The sequence below is a fragment of the Mycosarcoma maydis genome, chromosome 2 (genome assembly GCF_000328475.2).
Source record: "Mycosarcoma maydis chromosome 2, whole genome shotgun sequence".
Classification (NCBI taxonomy): domain Eukaryota; kingdom Fungi; phylum Basidiomycota; class Ustilaginomycetes; order Ustilaginales; genus Mycosarcoma; species Mycosarcoma maydis.
Genome location: NC_026479.1, coordinates 1,408,196 through 1,429,399, shown reverse-complemented (window position 1 = coordinate 1,429,399; position 21,204 = coordinate 1,408,196). Strand labels below are relative to the sequence as shown.

Genomic DNA, 21,204 nt, shown 5'->3' with positions numbered 1-21,204 from the left:
TTCCACCATTCTTCTGGCGTCCTCACCTCATCGCGTTCTGCTCTTCTTTGGTAGCAAAATAGAGCTCTACCTCACGGGCTGCAGCAGCTCCATCGATCACGATTCCGTTCTGCCCCTGCCGTCGTCTGTTCTGTGCGCTATTCTCGCAACCGTGCATGTCGTCATCACATTTCCCTATTGACCCTTGCTCATCAAACACCAACTGTCCCGCGTCACGGTAGTCTAAGCCCAGCGTCCCCTTGGCTGATGCGCACGTAGCTCAGCTTGCGTTCCTTTCTTATACCAGCAAGCGCGCTGCAGACATTCTTCTCCGTGACAGTGCGCCCTGGTCCAAACATACAGTATCTTGGTACCTGATCGACGGTCTCAAGCTTGAGCGCTACAGAGAGCTCCACGAACACGAAACGATACCGCCTGATCTTTGCCACGATCCCCCATATTGGCGCTCACGCAGTGGATTTTTTGCCCTAGCATCTTGCTCTTGATCGGCTTTGATTCGGACAAGGTCTCGATCCGTTGTCTTCTGACGACGTCTGTGTCGCTCCCTTCCCACTTAGCATGAGCGGCCTCGCAACAGCTGCCGCAGGTCAAAACTTTGTCGCTCCCCACCCAACTTCGCAGCACCCTTTGCCTAGCCCGGCTGCCAATTCTGTCGATCCCCTATACTCTGCCAACTCTGGCATACCGCGAGGTCCAGTCAACGCCTGGGGGTGGCCTTCTGGCTTCAATCAACCCTCGCCTGTGTCCAACGCAGCCGGTCCCAGCCGATCATCGACGCTCGCTTCGACTCCGCTCGCTTCCCCTTCATTTGGTTCGGCAACCATGTTCACCCCGCAAACCCAGCCGCTCAATCACCAACATCAGCATCAGCAGCTCCAGCAACCACAGCTGCAGCTTCAGCATCCGCAACATCCACAGCATTTGCAGCATCTGCATCATTCGCAGCTCCAGCAGCAAAGTCAACAGCACCCGCAGCAGCAACAACAACATCTGCAGCACCACCTTGGCGCACAGCAGCAGCATCACGTGCAGCTTCAGCAACAACAGCATCTCCAGCAGCAGCAGCAACAACAACAACAACAACAACAACAACAACAGCAGCAGCAGCAGCAACAACAACAGCAACAACAACAGCAGCAGCAGCAGCAGCAACAACAAGGCCAACAGCCAGCTCCTCAGCCCAATCAGGTAAAGAGCACGGTCTACCCGCCTCAGCCGTATGGTAATCCATCCGCTTTCACAGCTCCCAGCCACACATCGTCGCCTAACAGTGCAGGCAAGCCAAGCACGCCCAATAGCCACTCGGTCATGATGAGTAAAAAGCGCACCGCCAGCAAGAGCCCTGACTTTGAAAGCAAGGACAAGCGTTCACGGCCCGAAGACGGCGTGGCGAGCGATGCCAAAGGCGCCGAGGCCAACCTCAGCCATTCTAGCACCGTATCGGATGGTCGCGCGTGGGGAGAAGAGGCCACTAAGCTCGACGTCTATGTCTGGGACTACCTCAGCCGTAGGGGATTCAACTCTGCTGCCAAGGCGCTTATGAACGAGGCAGGAATGACCGAGCCGCCAGAAGTTCCGCTTCGCACGCCACAGGGTTTGCTTTTCGAATACTGGGCCATCTTCTGGGACGTCTTTGCCGCTCGCTCTGGGCGCGGAGGAACCGAAGCGGCCGCTTATTACGAATATCAAGAGTCTCGCAACTTGCAGCGCCTCGCTGATGCCACGCGCAAGACCGAAGCTCTCGAAGCACAGTACCAACCGCCTGAGAACGCGTCGCGCTTTCCGAACATTGTCGTTTCAGGAATGAACGCAGACCCTGGCGCCGGTGGCGCAGCAGTCACTGGTGGGCCCAATGGTCGAGCACCAGCCCAAGGTACATGGAATCCTGCAGCCCTCCCGCAGGCACAGCAGCAGCAACTGCTCATCACGGCTGCCCAGCGTCAAAATATCCCGCTTCACGAGATCAAGAACCTCACGCCAGCTTCACGAATGGCCTTGATCAACTCGATGAATCCCAATAATCCTGCCAATGCTCAGGCGGTGCGTCCGGGCATGAACAACCAGCTTATGGAGCAGCAGCTCCAGGCTCGCTTGCAGCAACAACAGGCGCTTCATCGCATGATGCAACAGCAGCGCCAGGGTGTGCCTGGCTCTGCGCCAATGCCCAACACCATGCAGGTGCGACCACCTATGGGTCCACAGCAGATGCCAGGCGCTGCTGGGTCGCCGGTCACGTCAACCCCTGGTGGTGGCGGACTGGATGGTCGGCGCTCAGTCCCACCGGGTGCAGAGCCAAATCGACTCGAACACATGACCGGTCCACCAGGTGCCATGGCTCCAGGTAACCCACAGGCTCATCCGCAACAGCCTCCTACACCCGGAGGATCACAACCTCAACCTCAGCAACAAGGCCAGCAGCAGCAACAGCCTGGCGGACCAGCGCAGCCTGGTCAAGGCTCGCAGCAGCAGCAGCAGCAGCAACAACAACAACAACAGCAACAACAACAGCAGCAGCACCCGCAGCTCAATCCGCATCAGCAACAGATGGTCATGAATCAATTTCAGAGCGTCCAGGCGGCCATGCGCGAGGAGTGGATGAAAGCACAGAATGCGCCCAATCAAACCACCGCCGCCGACTTTTATGCTAACGTTCAGGCGTACCAAGCCAAAGCTCAAGGGCTTCAGAACCTGCTGCGAGCTCAGGCCAACTATCAGGGCGGCGCTGGAGCCGTTGGCCCACCTAACGGGAGTCAGCCCGGTATGCCAGGCCAGCCTGGTCCATCGCCGCAAGTGCGGCCCCCTGGTATGCCCGGGTCCGGCATTCCCGGACCAGCTACATCGGGCAGTCCTGCTAGCATGGCCAATATGACGCCACAGCAACGAGCAGCCCACATTGCAAATGCACAAGCAGCCGCTGGACGTATCACTCCCCTTATGGCAACACACGATCCAGGCCTGATGGCAAGCATGATGGGGCCAGGTAGCATGCCCAACGGCAATGTGGCTCGACCCAGTCCGCAGCATGCCCATGGTGGCCCTGGGCAACAGCTACAGCAACAACAGCAACAGCAACAGCCCGGTCAGCCCGGGCAGCAAGGCCCACCGGGTGTGTTCCAGCAACCGCAGCAGCCTCAGGGCCCAGCAAGACCGCCTTCTGCCCAGGGTGGAGTGGAGGATCCGCACACGAGCCACTTTTCTTCCGTGCAGATGGGCTCGTCTCCAGCCAACATGCAGCGTCCTGGCATGCAGCGAGCCGCTTCGCAACTCGGCAACAATCCCGGCGGTATGGGACCACCTGGAACCGCTTCCATCTCTTCTCCATCGCCGCGCATTAGTGCTATGAACCTGCAGCAGCAGCAGCAATCGGGCAACAACAACACTGCCAACCAGGCACAAGCGCAGGGTGAATCGCCGGCACCATCCAATGTCCCGAACACACCCAAGCTTGGCTCTGCGGAAAAAGGCAAAAAGGGCAACGCTCGGCAGCGAAAGAACTCCAAGGCGACTGCCAAAACGCCCGTGCTCACAGCCGCGTCGGTGCCGGCCGCCAACACCAACGCATCCTCCTCAGCAGCACCAACAGGCAGCAACGGCATAGCTGGGCCGTCTACGCCGGCTGCGGCCAACGCGGCTACACCGGTGAGCGCGAATGCCACGACTCCTGGTCGAGATGCAATTGCCAAGCCAGAAGGTGCCGGTGGAGCAAGTGCGGGCGGTCCGCAGCCCTCATCTCAACCTGTCGACGCGGCTATGCCGCCTCCGGCTGGTCCGTCTGCCAACTCGTCGGACGCGAACGCGTTTGGCGGTATTAATGGTCCTGACAATGCAGTCAGCGCCAATGGCACATCAAATCTGGACGGCAGCAGCAGTAGCAGCAGCAGCAGTAACAACAACCCTAACAACAACAACAACAACAACAACAGCGGCGGCGGCGGCGGTGGCGTGGAGGCTAATGGTACTGGCGCCGGGGGTACAGGCGGAGCTGAAGACTTTAGCATGTTCGGCTTCGGCGGCTCGATGAACGACATTTTCGACTTTGAGCTCTCCACTGATGGTGCGGGAGGTGGAGGTTTGGGAGGAGATGGATGGGACAGCAACTTCGGCAACCTGTTTGGCTCTGTCACGGGCGGCCAGGACGGATCCTGATCACCGACACACCACTTCCACTTCCGCCTCCTACGTTGCATCCTTCACACTCGTGACTGTTGAGCGTTAGCCAAAGGCCGGCGGCTCTCACGAAAAATGAACCCAGAACGTTGGCTTCGCATTCGTTTGCATATTTCCCCACCATTTTGCCGCACCGTAGTTCTGATTTGCAGCGCTTTCATGCTGTTCTTCTCACAACACGTCTCCTGAAATCGCTATAGCGTCTTACCACACATCCCTACCTTTGCACCCTATCATCTTAGTCCCATTGCCCAGTTTCACATCTTGTTTTCCTGGCCCTCTGTCTTTCTAGCATGTCGTTTCTGCTCAACATGCAACTCATCCTTGCAGTCACCGGTTTGTCCTGTTTCTGAATTTTTAGTCCAGTTTCACTTCGTGACTGTCGCCTGTGTGATTGTGTTATGTGGCCTGAGTTGGGACTTTGGAGAGCTTATACGTGCACGGGTGGTGAAGGAAGAGGATTCAAGGTTGGATGGCACGTGGAAGCAAGTTTTGAGATGTTAAGCCGCGAGGCTTTTGCTGAGTCATTCACGTGTAAGCTAGGTTTTTCGCAATTGCGAGCATGGGGGGATCAAGAAGGAAAGGCCGATTGGATTCACGATTTCTGGAGCACGAGTTTTGGTGAAGAGCCATCATCTCTGGTGCGATCGTCTCTGATCTTACCTGGTCACTTTTGTGCACAACACGTCGAAGGAGCCACCGCAGCGAATAGCACACGATCGGTCCATCGTCTTGAACCCAGCACACAGGGATACATTCTGTCACCACGTTCGTGGACGAACCTCGGAGTGATCAAAGCCTCGATAGCCAACGTCTGTTGCTTCAAGATGTATCTGCTCGGTGTGCATTTGGCGGATCATAAGCTTGTCAGGGTATGTGATGACAGTTGTTGGAAAAGCAAGTCATTCCTAGTACTGCGTGACAGGTGTAGCTGACGTTGTACCTCGTAACATTACTCGCTGCGGCTCATCTTGCAGATCGCTCTGACAAACTTTTATGGCATCTCGTATGCTACGGCAAATCGGCTGTGTGCACGTCTATCCTTGCACGATCGAGCTACCGTGTCGTCTTTGACCGAGTCGCAGATCACCCAGCTCTCGGCATACCTTTCTTCACCAGGATCGATCCCTGCTCGTAAAGCATCGCCCACGCTCCTCCCCTCGTCGAGCGCTGTCTGCTCAAGCCAAGACGTTGTTCGTCCGTCCATGGAGCAGAACGCGGCCAACGACGCGTTGAGACAGATCAAGATCGAAGCCGATCTCAAGAGAGTGTTGCATGCCAACATCAACCATCACAGGGACGTGGGAAGTTATCGGGGTAGGAGGCACGCTGCTCATCTGCCAGTGAGAGGGCAGAGGACAAGTACGAATGCACGCACCGCAAAGAAGCTCAACAGGTTGGAGAGGAGGGGTTTTGGCACAGTAGCGAGGACCACAACGGAGCAACACGCAAACGTGTCTCTGCAAGATCTGCTCAGGCCATTGGCGCGCATCAGGTTTGGTGGAGAGTGCTAGGTGCTTGACAAGACCGGTTTGTGAGTCACGTTGTACGTCTGATACGGTCACAATTTCTCGCAGAGATAAGCACCCGCACTGCACACTCTGACAAACTCGAGCCTGCCAGTAAAAGCGTATTGCGTATGTTGGAGATGCGCCTGGGATCAAGTGGCTGCGCTTCACGCAGCGTGTCGAAGCTGCAGCCGCATGTCCGCACCAGTTTCGAGAAGCCTCATACGCAGCCGAGAGCGAAGCTCGATCAAGCCGAAACAGCCATGTTGTGAGAAGAGGTGGCGAAAAGTACGATACAGTTTGGGCAGCCAGATGCGCGCGTGTGAACGAGAATTCACGAGGCGCAAGTGGCGTTCAGGATTGCGCACCGACTGGGTCAAGATGGCGAGTCTCTATTTGGCTATGCATTGGCGTTTCAGAGGGGTATCGAACACATCTGTGTCCAGACTAGAACAGATCTTCCAATGTCAACTGTTTCGCCACGTCGGTATTAGCGACCATAGCCTGGAACTCGTCAAAGTCCAATTTACCATCTCCGTTGGTGTCCGCTTCCATGATGGTCTTATCCACAATCTGTTGCAACTGTTGATCCTTCAAGTTGTTGCCGACCATCATCTTGAGTACCAAGAACAATTCGCCGTTGCTGATCAGCCCGTCTCGGTCCATATCGTACACCTTGAATGCGAACTTGAGCTTTTCTTCGCGAGAGCCTTGGTTAGAAAACGCAGAGAGACCAGCAACGAACTCTTGAAAATCGACCGTGCCTCCTCCGTCCTCATCAAAGATTGCGATCAGTCGAAGCGCTAGTGGGTTGTTGGCGATCTGCGGAATCTGCAGGAATTCGTCTTTGTCGATCGAGCCAGATCCATCACGGTCCAGTTTCATAAACCGTTTCTTCAGACGTTGGATCTCCTTCGAGTTGAAGTTCGACGTTGCTTCGATGTCCGACAGCAGCTGGGAGCCTTGTTGACCCATGTTTGCGACGTTTTGGCAGCCGCGATTCGGGGGGTGCAAAGTGCTACGTCAACGAGCGGTGCGAGCCAGGCAGTTGCAGCGACGATGCGAGACCAAGAGAACCAGCTCGTTGTGTCAAACGCGAGAGCAGACGGTCAGTGTAGACGCAGATGACGAACCAACGCAGCACAAGGTGGGTCTGGGAAAGGGTGTATAAGGGAGTTGCTTGATGCGCGAGCCAAGTTCTTGGACAAGAGTCAAGTCGATCGAAGCCAGCTGAACCATTAATCGTGAATCTGGCAATTACGAAACGTGAATCGTGAATCGTGAATGTCGCTTGCTCACACCGTCCAACACTTTTTGACTTTGCCGCCAGGAAGCTCGTTTAAACTCGGCGACGATGCGCGCGCGTGTGTGTCTGTGTGTGCGACTCGTGAGTGAAATCATGAATAATCTTGAATCGTGAATCGTGAATGGTTCACGGTTCTCGTAGTCCCAGTCACGAGTCGTGAGTCGTGAGTCACGGGTATGACTTTTTCGGAGGGTATATCTGTTAGGCCGGTAAAAGTTTCCTGTTGAATCCACGATTAAATCACGAATCCTGAATTCGTCGTGCGTGTTCGGTGCTTCGTATTCATGATTCTGTCCAATCGTGAATTCTGGCACTGAAAAGCGCTTTACTTGATTCACGATTGCGTTGCTGGTGATCGCGCGTACGCGGCCGAGGGGTTGCGCAACTCCACTTAGCAACGCTGTGGACCGCTTAGACCAACGAGTTTTTAGTAGCTCGCGGCGTTCGAAAGCAACACCTCTCACCCTCTTGGCTTCGTCAACCCACATATCATCATCATTGTATCTGTCGGCATCGTCGCAACATCGTTCTAGCTTCTGTTTTTAGGGCTAATCTTCACCATACAACGACTCTGCGTCCAACGTTGACCTTGAGCACATCCAGCAGACGTCGGCTTCTTGGTCCTAGGTTCGGCACATACTCCCGGCACAGTCGCGGCACGTCTCCAAAATGGCGGTCAACGGAATGGACATCACGGGCCACCTGAAAAAGGGCGAGGTGAACCTGGGAACATCCATCATGGCTGTCGCTTACGACAAGGGTGTCATTCTGGGCGCAGATTCACGCACTACCATGGGCAGCTACATCGCCAACCGAGTCACAGACAAGCTCACGCACCTTTCAGACCGCATCTACTGCTGTCGTTCCGGATCTGCAGCCGACACACAAGCGATCGCCGACATTGTCACGTACTACCTCGACATGTACGCTGTCGAATCCGACTCTCCACCCCAAACCAAGGTGGCTGCGAACCTGTTCCAAGAGATCGTATACCAGAACAAGGACAGGTTGTCAGCAGGAATCATCGTCGCCGGCTGGGACAAGAAGGACGGTGGCAGAGTATTCAACGTGCCCCTCGGAGGCGGTGTATTCGAACAACCATGGGCAATCGGTGGAAGCGGTAGCACCTACATCTACGGCTACTGCGATGCAACATGGAAGGCTGGTTGGGGCAAGCACCAAACCATCGAGTTTGTAAAGAACGGTAAGTTTCCAATCGCTTCTATATGTCGCTCTCTGCAAAACCTGTCTCTTACTTGCTCCATCAATGTTGGCTGATCATGTGCAAATGCTTTGCTTCCCTACCTCATACAGCACTCGCACTCGCAATGAGAAGAGACGGCTCCTCAGGCGGAACCATCCGTCTCGTCGACATCACAGAGGACGGCGTAGAACGTCATTTTGTCCCCGGTGACCAGCTGCCAGAACTCGCCGACAAAATTGTATAACTACCACTCATCATCTCGTCCGTCTTCCGTTGTTTTAAATCTCATCCCAAACCAGACAGACACACGCAGATGGCATGGGTTGAAAGAAGCGAGCTTGTCTGTGATTGAATGCACGGCGGTATTGCATACGAGAACTAACGCAGCGAAGAGCCTTTGCTGGGATGTCTAGATCCAGGGTTCGAGGATTGTTGCTGACCAGGAGCGTACCGGCGAGCAGCGGATGGGCTTGAGGAGCGCGCGGAAGCCGTGTGAGCAGAGGTCCAAGGTGAGGTCGTAGCGGCAGCGGTGGTGGGAAGGTGAATCCCGAAGAAGCTGCTTGTGGACGTATTTGGCGCCGATGCACTAGCACCATTTCCGCGGCCGGTCTGAGTGGTTGAGGCCAGACCGAGTCCGAATCGGCCTGTAGGTGCAGAGGCGCCTGGAGCTCCAGTTACTGGTGTTGCCGCTTGGTTGATGCGTCTTCGACCACCTCCGCCACCTCCAGCCGTTGACGATGAAGCAGACAAAGCCGCCGCTCCTGCGCCGCCAGCTGAAGGGAGGCGCGGTACAGCATAGTCCGGTACGAGCTGCATACCTCCTGTTACAGCAGACGCTCCCATGGCCGCTTGGCGACGTGCACGTTCGTGCTTGTTCTGAACCACCCGAAAATGATGCAGCAGGTCGTTCCATTTGATCTCGGCCATCGAGGCTGAACCACCCACTGAGCTGCCTCCCACGCCCGTGCTTCCGCCCGCGCCACCACTAGACGAGCTCCCAGAACCAGAGACACCCTTGGTTGCGGCCCTGGATGAGTAGCTCGATCTCGGCACTGAGTGCAAAAAGCCAAGCCCATTCACCGCATTCAAACGATTTCTGAGCGTTACAAACGCTGAACTCTGCGGCAACAGCATCAGGATGCCGTACAAACACTTGAACAAGTACGGATACCTCTCTGGCTCGAGCAACTGCAGTCGCAGTGCTGTGAAAATAGGCGACTCGAGCAGCTGCACCAGCTTGTCGATCTGGATGAGCAGCGAGACCGTGATCTCGAGCTCGGCAAAGATGGTAAGCAAGTTGCTGGCATGCTCGTACGCCTGCGCCAGTAGGCAAAGACTGAACGCAGCCACAGCATTGTGGCACCAGCAGCGATAGATAGAAACGAACAGTTGTTGGCCTTCTCGCGAGTCGAGGTTGCGCAGCTTCTTGCGGAAGTCAGCTAGCTCGGGAGAGGTGATCAGGATGATAGCGAGATTCTGCACCATGATGCTGGCGAATTCCAGGTCTTCGTCTTTCTCGAGGATCTCGGCGAGCGTGCGGAAGATGCGTTCGGTGTGAAGAGACGCGCAAAGTTGTCGAATGATGAGCGATCCGCGCGTCTCGAGCAAGCGTCGGTCGGTACTGAACAGACTGAGTAAGTTGGCCATGAAGGCGTGGAAATATGAGTCTTCCGAAGCAGAGCTGATCTGCGCAAGGAGGCGGAGATCACATCGAATTACTTCGTCGGATGGATCGGATAGTGTTTTGAGTAATGCAGGGAAAGTTCCATCGTCCATCGATAAGATCTTTCGAGGGCTCTTCTGATGCAACATCAAGAGCCATTCAAGCGCAGAGACTCGAGTCTCTTCGTGTTCATCGAGCAGCTGCAATGTCAGCGCGTTGACCGTCATCTGGTAGTCGAAAGGATCTACCTCTTCTGCTGCGCCTTGGATGTCATTGTAATTGGGCGAAGTCGCGCGATCGTCGTTGGTTATACCGTCTGAAAGACTGATGGCGGCGATGCCCGCCGTGGGTTCTCCGCTCACCGTGCCCGCACGTGATCTTGGAGAACGGGGTCGCGGTGTGGGAGCTGTCGCACTAGTTGATGCTGCAGCTGCGGCGGAACCAGATGGTCGTGAGGCAGAGCTATGCCTGGTGAGGTTGCCATTCTGTGTAGGACTACCGGTGGCAATTCTGTCGCGGCCCGAGGCGGTGGAGTTGGTATGTCTGTGGCCCTGCAAAGTCGTCGTTGCTGACGAAACACGAGGTCGCGCGCTGGGTGGTGTAGGCGGAGCAGCAATGTCCTGGATAACTCTGTAAAGATTGATGTTGGTTGTGTGCGCTGCACTTGCAATGGCCGGACTGTGATGCGCCAAGCTCGGAAGGATGGCAGAGATGAGCCGAGGTGTAAAGGGCACGACGACGTCCTTGACTACCAGCAGAAACTCGGCGATCCACTGCAGGGTTGTCGCCTGAATCTCTTCGTCTGGATAGCCAATGTGGTTGATGAGAATTTCCATGATGGCGGCATAGTCGATGCGGACCTCGGTACCGTCAACCCAGATGTCTTCTTCATCGTCTTCTTCTTGATCGTCTTGGTTGCCGTCCTCTGCGGCCGATTCATCGCCGGTGTTTGCTTCAGCGTCATTATCCGCCTTTTCAGAGTCATGTGGAGGAGGCAACGGAGATGTAGCGCCTTCTGATCGCGGCCTTGTCGAAGGTGCCTTTGAAGACGATCGCATGGATTTACTCGGACTTGTACTCCTGGGTTGCAACTCGGGCTGGGAAGCAAGCAGCGCTCTATCTGGGGTGTTCAAGTCGACAGGCTCGCTATCGATGGCTGTTGTGCCAACGCTTTGCTTACCCTTTCTTCTCTTGTGCTCCTGTTGCTCAGCACGATGCTGCTCGTAGGCCTGTCTCCTCGCGGCAAGCTCGGCGGCATGACGGATCTCTCGTAAAAAGTCGGCCAAGACGTTAGCAGTGGCGACACGAACGTCGGTATTTGGATCACTGAGGTATTTGAGCAAGCCATCGAAGAAAGAGGGGAGGTGACTGACGAGCTCGAGCTCAGGGACCGAACCGAGAACAGTGATCCAGCTAACGAGGTAGTTGCGGGTAAAAGGGCTCAGCACGTACATGCGCTCAGCCAGCAATGGAATGAAACGGGCGAGGGAGAAAACCTTGTTGTTGGCGGTGCCTTCTTGGTCGATCTGATGCGCCTTTTCGCGTGCCACGTCAAGCTCGGCGATACCACCAGCAAAACCGTCTTGTGCGTCTTGATGAGCACGAATAAGTGAAATGTCTTGGAACTGGGAAACATAATGCGGAGCTGCTTCGCAGACAATGTCCTTGAGCAGACGGTCGAGCAGCTCAGCGCCGTTCTTGACGCTGAGTTCGGAGTCGGCAGCAAGCTTGGAGAGTGCATCAAAAATTTCATTGAAGTAGACGAGAATTTCGCCCTTGCAAACCTTGGCGATATTGTAGAAGCTCTCGCAGGCAAAGTAGCGAATTTTGCTATCCGGGTCGTTGAAGCAGGCCAAGACGGGTTTGGCGATCTGTTCTAGGAAAGGAGCAATCTCTACCCCAAGTGCAATGGCAATACCGGCGAGACCGATGAGGCCACCATTGCGAGCATTGACGTTCTGCGGAGATGCGGAAAGGAGGGAACAAAGTTGCTGAACGATGAGATTGACACGAGCACGATCGCCTTTGGCAAGGCACTCGCGCACCTGTCGTTCGAGGTCGAGCGTGGCGGCTTTGCGCTTGTCGTAGACGCGGTCCAACAGCGCCTTTTGGAGAGCGGCATCCATGTTGCGCTACTGGCAATATGCGCCGCCTCAAGAGAAGCAGATCAGAGAGGAGTAGAGACTATCTAAGACGGGAAGATGGTGGAGCTTGTTTGCCGGGAGAGAAGCGTTGAGGTGATGGCGAGTGAGAGGCACTCTTCACGAATCGTGAATCACGAATGTTGCTTTTGTTCACCATCAAGCGTCAAGTCACAAGTGCAGGCAGATAAATACCTCAGGGTCCTCTCTCTATTCACGATTTCAGCACAGACCTTTCGCGTTGTTAAAGACCACGAACTAGACTACCTTTGCCTGTTGGCTCGAATCTTGCTGCTTCCCACTCGTGACTTTCCAGTATTAAGCGTGAGTGCTTCACGCTTGTTCTTGTTTCGTGTTTGTTGCTCCTGTCTCGAGCAAACGAAGACGCCAGAAGCACGCGGCGAGGCAGTCACAATCACGAATTTAGCGTCGAGACTCACGATACGCGCGCCCTTGAGATGTGGAGGAATTTGTTAGAGCAGCACGCGACGTTTTTTCAGTTGAAGATTCACGGATTCACGATTCCAACCCAAGTCCGATTCGCGATTCGTGTTTGGTAGTCGAATCTGGTTTAGCTTTCTTCAAGTTTTTCAGCACGAACAGCACACCACTCACGGTGGACGAATCTGGGCCATGGCAACCCACAAATCACGAATAACAAATCTTCACGCTTGCTCATTCGTGATTCGCGATTCACTCCGCTTTGTAATAATATTAATCGTGAATACGCAAGGATGGCTAAAATAAAAATTTCTCCGTACCGTACCGAAACGAGAAAGGCGCAAAGAAAAGAAACAAAGCGTGAAGTGTTTCGTGTTTCTTGTTAAAAAAAACTTATTTCCTCTGTGCTCGAATTTGATACATGTTGAGGATCATCCAACACAGTTCGAGGTCTTGACAAGTTCGACAGTAGCAGTCGTGTGAGTCGTGAGTTGACCTTTATCTTCTGATCGCTTCTGTGGATCACCAAAAGCAGTACAGCCAGCAGCACACAAGCGGTGATTCCTATCACCACGTCTCTGTCCACGTCTCTGGACAAGCACTTGTCCACGCCAAATTGGGCTCTGGCTTCTGCTCTCGAAGGTCTGGCTCGAGAACGACACATTTGGGTTTGGACGCTCGGATCTAACTTCAATCAGCAGACTAGCGCTGCGTAAGCTCATAAGCATCCGTCATTCGACAATCCATCGCGAGCGGTGCTCGAACTCTCGTCACCCATACTGCTCGCTTAGCAACTGTTTTCAGCATGGCCGATGTGGTGAGACGGCCATCGTCGCAAGCCGACAGCGGCTCAGGCTCGCGCTCCTACAGTCAATCACCACAGAAGAAGAATGGTCTACATCGTTCCGATTCGTTATCTAGCCCAACCAAGAAAGCATCGATATCCAACGGCCAACCCAAAAAGTCATCCTCTGTCAGCTCGCTTCCATCCTCGCCCTCGAAGGAAGAGAGGAAGAAGTTGGCCAAAGAGATTCTTGCCTCTGGCGGTGACCAGCTTCGGCACACGCTCAAGCAGAGGGGAATGCTACATGCCCTCCTCTCAGAGCCGGTCAAGTTTATTAAATCGAACCAGAAGCAGGGTCAGGATTATACCACGCTAGGGTTGACCCCCGTCAATGACCCTGATTTTGCAGCTGTACAGAAACGCAAGCAAGAACAGAAGCAACATGCGCTTTTGCTGCACACAGACTCGCCCAAAATCAATGGTAATACCCATACCTCAGACTCGGACCTGTCCGTAGAAGCACAGTCATCGCCGTCCAAGAGCGGCAAGGCTAGGTCTCGCGATCTGTACCCGTACAAGCTATCCCTTCGTTTTCCGGGTAAAGTGCGTGGCGTAGCTACGGGTCTCTCCAACTACGGCAACACTTGTTACATGAACAGTGTCATGCAATCTCTCATCCATACACCACCGCTCGCGTTTGCACTCCTCACACAGGACCTTGATGCACTGCATGGAGAATTGGGAGGCAAACCAAACGTTGCCTTTGACGCTGTCGCAGCGATGCAAACATTTGCCAAGGGTTCCTTGATGGGTTCAAAGCCGACAAACGCTCCCAGAGACTTCAACCGAAACCTCAAAGCATTTGCAAGGCCGCTCCGTCAAGGAAGGCAAGAGGATGCACATGAATACCTTCGCTTCCTGCTCGAAGCGCTCCAGCAGGGCTGCCTCTCACGTGCCTCCAAGTCACTTAAACCCGACGACCCCATTCGTGCCACGTCCTTTGTGCAAAAGATCTTTGGCGGCAAGCTGCGCAGCCGTGTGACGTGCCACAAGTGCGGCCACAACTCGGACACCTTTGACCCATTTATGGATCTGAGTCTGGATGTACGCAAGGGTATCAACTCGCTCACTGACGCTTTCCGTGCCTTTGTTGCCAAGGATCAGCTGACAGGCTCCGAGAAGTACAAGTGTGACAAGTGCAAGCGCAAAGTCGACGCTACCAAGCAATTCACCATCGAGACAGCCCCACCAGCGCTCACGGTGCATCTTAAGCGCTTTTCTCCTTTCGGCGGAAAAATCTCGCGTCAGGTTGCCTTTGACGAAAAGCTCAACATCGCTCCTTACTTGTCGGTCAATCACGGTCCTGTGAGGTACAAACTTTACGCTGTCGTGCACCACTACGGATCAGGGCCGAACAGCGGTCATTATGTGGCTAGCGTTAGGTCTCCTTTCGGAAAGTGGACAAGGATGGACGACAGTCACGTCTCCGAGATGGGCAGCAGTGGACCACTTGGCGACCAAAGCGCCTATATTCTTTTCTATCTCAAAGAGAAGGACGACGCGCTGGAGAAGGCCATTGCGGCAGTAACTCCAGTCAAGTCTGGAAACAAGCGCAAAGCTGTGCAGGAGTCCGAGGTTGGATCCGATTCTGAAGAGGACGATGGCGCTGCTATTGCTACTGCTGCTGTCGCTGCTCTCCCGCCAACCAAGGTGCCAAGGAGTGCGTCCAACCCCGCCAACGAGGATGTCAGTGACTCGGAAACGTCCTCATCTCCACCGAATCAATTGAACGGAACGAGCGAGAAGCTTGATCTGATGCTTTCATCTAGACCTACATCAGCAGCCAGCTTTTACGGTAGCGCTGCTTCTTTCCGAGTATCATCTAATCCCTTCACCGTGCGCTCTGCCGCAGCTTCTGGGCTAGATGAAGAGCTTGGGACAGCAGTCGACAGAGACGAGTACGAGTCTCTTGTTGGTTCCAGCACTTCCGATGTCATCGCGGCATCTGCGAGCGCAGCGCGTCGTCGAACAAATGCAGAGGCAGACTCAGAATCAGAAGAAGACTCGTTTGCCGCTCTGTCCAAAAAAGAAAAACGCAAGCACAAAAAAGCGGCGCAAGTGATCCATGCTGCCAAACACTCGCGAGGCATTCCTGCCTCACCTTACGCTAGCGCATTGACCTCGCTAAGCTCTCTTTCGGCTAAGGAGCAGAAGAAGAAGAAGAGTAAGAGGGACAGAGATAGGCAGAAGCCGATGGGTGGGTTTGCTGGTCGGATGAAGCCGAAATACTAGATTCTGAGGCAAATCGATTTGCGAATTCACGTGATTCGTGATTGTGATTGGTATACGTCAAAGCATTATACAGATATAGAGTACAGTACATAGGCTATTTTTCCCTTCTGCAAACGTATGAGCAAGCCTTTCAGATCAGAGTGTGAAGAAGGTCTGTTGGTGGCGTGAAGCGAATGGGAAAGAGTGCTTGTGCTGTTGCTCGAGTGTTGTCTGAAGATGCGACAGTCACGCTGGGCAAGTGAAGCACAAGAGAAGTGCGGTTTGCGGTGTCTGAGACGAAGAAGTAGACCCTTGGTCAGCAGACGCGAGAGAGGTAGGTTTGATGTGCGGAAGTCGGAAGGTTCAGCCAGGGTTGTCAAGTTTGTGCGAAAGTCGCGAGTCTGTGAGTGTTGGTTTTGCGTACGCGCGCGACTGCGACTGGACACTCACGACTTGTGACTGCATCCTTGCTGCTCGTTGCTCTCCTGTCACGATCATAAGCTCGGTATGTCGGCAGAACTCGCATCGATCAAGCGTCAATTGACGATCAAGACTGGTGTCGTGAAACGGTATGCATTGCATTGCACTCGCTTCGAACCTTTGCCGTCACCTAGCTCGTCTCGAGAGCTATGTAGCGTTTCAACTGTAATACTGATTTCGACATTCACTGTGCTTGATGGATGTGGAACCGCGATGAGCAGACTCGCCAAGGAAGAATCATCGTACCTCGTTGAAGCGAAACAACAGGAAACACGCATTGCCCAATTCATCGATGCCGGACGCGACGAGTACGATGTCAAGCAACAGGTACGTTGGTTTACTCCACTCTCCATCACCTTCACATTGCGCCTCTGAGCCTCGCCAAACACAGCCCACATACTGACAGCACCAATTCCACACCCCGATCATACTAGAGATCCGTCCTGGCAGATACACTCAAGATGATACCCGATTGTCGAAAGCGTTTGCAACTTGCCACCGACGAGCTGCTCAACTACGTTGTAAGTCTACCCACCTCTTTGCATGCGTTAAAATCACACAATCGCTTACTCCTTGATCCATTTGCTTCCAACCAACAGCAAGGTCTGCAAGATTCACCCCAAGTCAACGAATCATCCGAACTCGTCGCAGCAAAACAACTCTTGACAGAGACTCAAGCTCAATTGGACTCACCGTTGCCTGTTGTATAATCACATGCTCGTTTGAGGTTCGCAACAAGAACCACGTCGCAGAGCGAAACCGAACAGAGAGGAATTGATTCAATGCTTGTGACAAACCCGATGTGTGTGTCTACTGTAACAATAACGAAAAGACCAGGAGCAAGAGCAAGAGCAAGAGCAAGAGCAGTGAAAGCAAGAAACTGCATACAAAGGTGGGAGAGTCGAGGAGAGCATACAAGAACCGCTTGATACCCCAGGAGTCGAGAGAGACACAAGAAAATACAAAATAGCAAGCAGAAAGCAGCATGCAGCATGCGGGTGACCCGGAGACGAGGCGATTACATGGGAATGCGAGAACGTTCCTGAGAAAAGTTTTTTGGGGGGGAAGCATTATAGGAGAAAGAGAAGAGTGCAGACTGGTGATCAGCGTGAGCGGTCAGTTGCGTTGTTTGCCGCAATCGTGGACTCCTTGGCTGCACTCGTTGCATCTTCATCCGCCCTGTGCGAGAGGTAAAGCGACGACGAGTTGGACTGCGAGTTCGGCAGATCTGCTTTGCCACCGATCGGCGAGTCCGACGGGCTGAACGGGCTGAACATGAATGCGTTCGGATCGCGGTTGTAGCCACTACCAAAGGGATCATGACGCTTGTTCGGATCTCCCGAATTGACGCCGTTGAAGCCAAAAATGCGTCCAAATCCTTCAGCACCGGTGCGATTCAAGTCCGCGTCCTCCTGCTGCAGGGCTTGCAAGCGTTGCGCCAAGGCTGCGCGCGTCGTCTCGTCAAAGTCGAGACTCGCAAACGCGTCCGCCAGCTCCGATTCCGAAAGCGGTGCTAATCCGGAAAAGCCTTCTTGCGCATGAGAAGCGAAAGGCGCGTGCGAATGCGGTCCATCCTGCGGCCCAAAGTGATGATCCGGCGCATTGCCACCACGCTGGTCAAAGTCAAAACCTTGATTGGAGTGCGAGCTTCCGCGACCGCTGTATCCGGCGGCGCCATCAACAATTCCATTCGCTCCCATCCCCGTCAGACCTGGATTCTGAGACGATGGAAATCCAGGCTGCCCTCGATACTGCTGCGCCGGATGCTGCAAGTGCGGAAGCTGATGTCCTTGAGCAAGTTGCGGCGGCTGTTGCGGTGGTTGCTGGTGAGGGTTACGAAGGAACGGAGGCAGAGGTGCGCGCTGACCCATGCCAGGCAAGCTCTGATTGCCTTGCACGGGAGGACCAATGCAGCTAGGGCCATGCAGATTAGCAGCAGCGAGCTGCCTTGCCAGGGTAGAAAGAGGGTCGTTGGCAAGTCCACCAGCACCTTCACGACCAAATCCGGGCGGACCCCTCTGACCATGAGCCTGCGCCTGTCCTTGCATCTGCGCTTGGGCTGCGCTAAGGACGCTACCAAGCCCAGCTAGCTGAGCAAGCTGAGACGGACTGAGCGTGCTCAAGCCGGCAAGACCAGCGAGCTGACCGAGCTGCGCATACTGTGCCATAGTCTGTGCAGCCGCGGCTGCCGCCTTATCGCCCTGGCTACGACCCCAACTTAGACGAATCTTCGAGTTTAGGATGGGAAAACCGTTCATGCGTTGGATCGCAGTCTCGGCATCCTGCTTGCGAACGTACTGCACGAAACCGCATCCTTTTCCAGGAGGGATCTTGACGTAGCTGATCTCGCCAAAGTGCTCAAAGTATCTTCTCAGAGTGACCTCCGAGATGAGCGATGAGAGACCTCCCACGAAGACGGTGGTGTTGTTTGGATCAGCAGCGCTGTCATTCGGGTTGCTGCTGGAACCGCCCTGCGGCATGGACGGAGGTGCCGAAGAGGGCGTGTGCGAACGCAACACGCCTGCAGGTGACGAGTCGTGCGCTCCATCGCCACCATTGTTGGGGAAGCCGCCGTAGAGCGGACCGAAAGACGCGGGCATGTTTCCACTGCCGGGACCGCCGAGAGCGCCAGAACCGTCATAAGGTGAAGCAGGCGAGACTGGCGAGACTAGCGAGCCAGGTTGCGTCGGGCTCGACTGCTGTCGAAGGTGTGGCTGAGGTGAAACGACTTCAGATCGAGCACCAGGTCCACCCCCAGGCGCACCACCGTACAGGAACGATGGCCCCGCGTTCTGAGCTGGATGGTGCGGGCGAGGCATCTGCAGATGCTGTTGGTTGAGATCGCTGGCCATGTTTGGTCCAGGCGGCTGCTGTATCAGAGGAGGTGCAGTTGTGCGATTCTTGGGCGTTGCCGTGCTAACGCGAAGTGGACGTCCAGGCGAAAGACCATTGGCAGGCGAGACGACCACCCCCTGCATCTCGACTAGTGCACGGTTGCAGTCGGCCTCAAGCGAGAAGCGTACGAATCCGTAGCCCTTGGAGACACCTGTCACCGGGTCGGTCATGATCTTGGCTGACTTGGCTGAATGGAAAGGCGCTGGGCCAATGTGGGCGCCCGGCTGGTAGATCCCTTGCGCCTGTTGGGCATGGATCAGGGCCGCTGCAAATGGATGGTTGTGCGGCCAGGAAGGCGGTTGTAGGAATTGGGCAACGAGATCCTCCTCGCGTAGATCGGGACTCAGATCACCCACAAAAATGCTGAACTCTGACTCCTTGTTAAGACTGCCGACAGGGCTCTGTGTTGTGCCAGGTCCTGTGCTCCGAGTGCCGTTATCGTGAATGCGCGATGTACGTTCCGATGTGGACGAGTGTGGTCGGTCTAGCGGGTTGATCGCAGAAGGATGCGCAGATGGTGGAAAATCGAGCGGGCCCAAGGCGCCGTTGCGCGCCTGCCACGACTGCTGCACTTGAACTTGTTGGTGAGAGGGAATGGGCGGAGGTTGCTGAGTATAGGGATTGAACACATGCTGGCGGGATGAAGACTGTTGAGGTTGCTGATGCTGGGTATGCTGCGACTGTTGTTGTTGTGGTGGTGGTGGCAGTTGTTGTTGTTGTTGTTGTTGTTGTTGTTGTTGTTGTTGTTGTTGTTGTTGATGATGATGATGTTGTTGTTGTTGCGGGTGCTGAAGATGCTGGTGTGAGTGCTGCAAAGAGAACTGGACATGCGGAGGTGGATTTGTGGAATGATGGGGCTCGGTGAAATAGCGGGGCGAGGTGACGTTGCTCCTAGGAGGTGGAGAGGAGGCGGAATGGGAGCCTGAGGGCGACCTTGCACGCTGAGAGGTTCTTTCAGTCTCATGCAGCAGATTCGGGCTGAAAAGCGGGGGGCGGGACAAGGGCGAGGAGCTGCGTGCTGTGTTGAACGTCTGTCGGAGACGACTGGCTTGATCGAAGCCTGTTCTGGAAGGGGGAGCGGCATGAGCTCCGGACGAGGCGTGCGAAGTGTTGCTGTGCAGACTCGAAACGCTGTTGCTCATCGCAGCATTGTGAACGCTGCTGGTACCAGTCCCAAATATTCCGCTAAATCCTACCGCATCCGTGCCTTGATGACTTGATGAAGTCGCATTCGACTGCGGCAGATTGACAGTTGCGTGGCCGTCATCCAGTGGGGTAGTGCGAGGAAATGGGGAGTTGCGAGCACCCGTCATGTGATCTCCCTCTTCGGAGGGATAGTGCGAGAGGTTGAACGGCGACATGCTCTGAGATGATGAGTCAGCCGACATTGCTGTGAGCAGAGGGAACAGCAGCGCGACAGTCACGGCTGTCTACGCAAACGAGTATGGCGTTCAGTGAGAGAAGCGGGGAAGTGTGCTGTAACCCAGCACTGGATAAGAGAAAGCTCGTTTGCTTCCTTTAGCCAGCGCGTTGCGAGCCGGTTTTAGCCAGAAGTGTGGAACGAAGACGAAGTTGACTGCAGTGTGATACCAGGGGTGCTTGTGCGACGCCCGAAACAGGTGGATAAAGGGCTGGTGCAAGGATTGACAAGAGGCAATAAGGGGAGCGAGAACGGTAGGCGAAATGAAGTGGAACCTTTGCGTGGGAAAGTGTAACAGAGGTCGTTGGTTTACAGAGCTTATGATTCGATACAGCTGAGTAGTTGCGACCGGGAATCGCTGGGGATCAGGTTGGATGGTCGATACTTTGAGACAGAGTCGAAAGGATGCGCAACGGAAAAAAGGCGAAGCGATAGCTAGAGAGATGGTATACCGAGAATGTATGCTATGCTGTGAGAGCCTAAAGCTCTTTGTTGTACACCAAAAGATGGGAACGACCGCACTCGTACAGGTGAGATGCGGATGGTATAGAAACTCGAGGATTGCTGCACAAGATGGAATCTTCTTTCGGCCTGTACAGTTGCAGAGTGGTGATTACACAGATGCGAGCAACGCCAGGAGCGGCAGTCGGAGGATAAGGTGCAAGAAAGAGAAGGAGAGGAGGCGGATCGTTGACCTAAGCCGAACGGAGGGAAAGATGGAGAACAGTGTATAGGGGATGGAATTGGGAAGGTTGCGAGATCATCACCACTTGAAACCTGCAAAGCAATCGACATCCATCATCTGCAACCAATTGTCTTCATTTTTCACTGCTTTTCGTCTTGATTTTTTTTTTCAGCTGCCGAGAAGAACCGGAGTGTGGCTGCTAAACTGCCGCAAGGCTAAAAACACAAACACGAATCAAG

At 54.6% G+C, this 21,204-nt stretch overlaps 8 protein-coding genes across 8 annotated transcripts; 5 read left to right on the top strand and 3 right to left on the bottom strand.

The window, feature by feature from the left end:
• Positions 1 to 558: 558 nt before the first annotated feature.
• On the top strand, positions 559 to 4,146 carry UMAG_01278 (uncharacterized protein; the record flags this gene model as incomplete). Its single annotated transcript, XM_011388896.1, has 1 exon — positions 559 to 4,146. One exon carries the CDS (start codon positions 559 to 561, stop codon positions 4,144 to 4,146), a length of 3,588 nt encoding a protein of 1,195 aa, XP_011387198.1.
• An 848-nt stretch (positions 4,147 to 4,994) lies between these two features.
• UMAG_10227 (mitochondrial 37S ribosomal protein uS13m) lies at positions 4,995 to 5,681 on the top strand (the record flags this gene model as incomplete). Its single annotated transcript, XM_011389011.1, has 2 exons — positions 4,995 to 5,039; positions 5,145 to 5,681. The coding sequence occupies 2 exons, from the start codon at positions 4,995 to 4,997 to the stop codon at positions 5,679 to 5,681; spliced, it is 582 nt and encodes a 193-aa protein (XP_011387313.1).
• A 441-nt stretch (positions 5,682 to 6,122) lies between these two features.
• Positions 6,123 to 6,650, bottom strand: UMAG_10226 (putative calcineurin regulatory subunit B; the record flags this gene model as incomplete). The annotated part of the gene is made up of 1 exon (XM_011389010.1): positions 6,123 to 6,650. The coding sequence occupies one exon, from the start codon at positions 6,648 to 6,650 to the stop codon at positions 6,123 to 6,125; it is 528 nt and encodes a 175-aa protein (XP_011387312.1).
• A 1,000-nt stretch (positions 6,651 to 7,650) lies between these two features.
• UMAG_01275 (putative proteasome core particle subunit beta 1) lies at positions 7,651 to 8,429 on the top strand (the record flags this gene model as incomplete). The annotated part of the gene is made up of 2 exons (XM_011388895.1): positions 7,651 to 8,185; positions 8,296 to 8,429. The coding sequence occupies 2 exons, from the start codon at positions 7,651 to 7,653 to the stop codon at positions 8,427 to 8,429; spliced, it is 669 nt and encodes a 222-aa protein (XP_011387197.1).
• A 134-nt stretch (positions 8,430 to 8,563) lies between these two features.
• UMAG_01274 (uncharacterized protein) lies at positions 8,564 to 11,974 on the bottom strand (the record flags this gene model as incomplete). The annotated part of the gene is made up of 1 exon (XM_011388894.1): positions 8,564 to 11,974. The coding sequence occupies one exon, from the start codon at positions 11,972 to 11,974 to the stop codon at positions 8,564 to 8,566; it is 3,411 nt and encodes a 1,136-aa protein (XP_011387196.1).
• Positions 11,975 to 13,235: 1,261 nt separating this feature from the next.
• On the top strand, positions 13,236 to 15,506 carry UMAG_01273 (uncharacterized protein; the record flags this gene model as incomplete). Its single annotated transcript, XM_011388893.1, has 1 exon — positions 13,236 to 15,506. The coding sequence occupies one exon, from the start codon at positions 13,236 to 13,238 to the stop codon at positions 15,504 to 15,506; it is 2,271 nt and encodes a 756-aa protein (XP_011387195.1).
• Positions 15,507 to 15,992: 486 nt separating this feature from the next.
• Positions 15,993 to 16,675, top strand: UMAG_12129 (uncharacterized protein; the record flags this gene model as incomplete). The annotated part of the gene is made up of 4 exons (XM_011389194.1): positions 15,993 to 16,043; positions 16,197 to 16,292; positions 16,400 to 16,486; positions 16,565 to 16,675. The coding sequence occupies 4 exons, from the start codon at positions 15,993 to 15,995 to the stop codon at positions 16,673 to 16,675; spliced, it is 345 nt and encodes a 114-aa protein (XP_011387496.1).
• A 393-nt stretch (positions 16,676 to 17,068) lies between these two features.
• Positions 17,069 to 20,248, bottom strand: UMAG_01271 (uncharacterized protein; the record flags this gene model as incomplete). Its single annotated transcript, XM_011388892.1, has 1 exon — positions 17,069 to 20,248. One exon carries the CDS (start codon positions 20,246 to 20,248, stop codon positions 17,069 to 17,071), a length of 3,180 nt encoding a protein of 1,059 aa, XP_011387194.1.
• Positions 20,249 to 21,204: the final 956 nt, after the last annotated feature.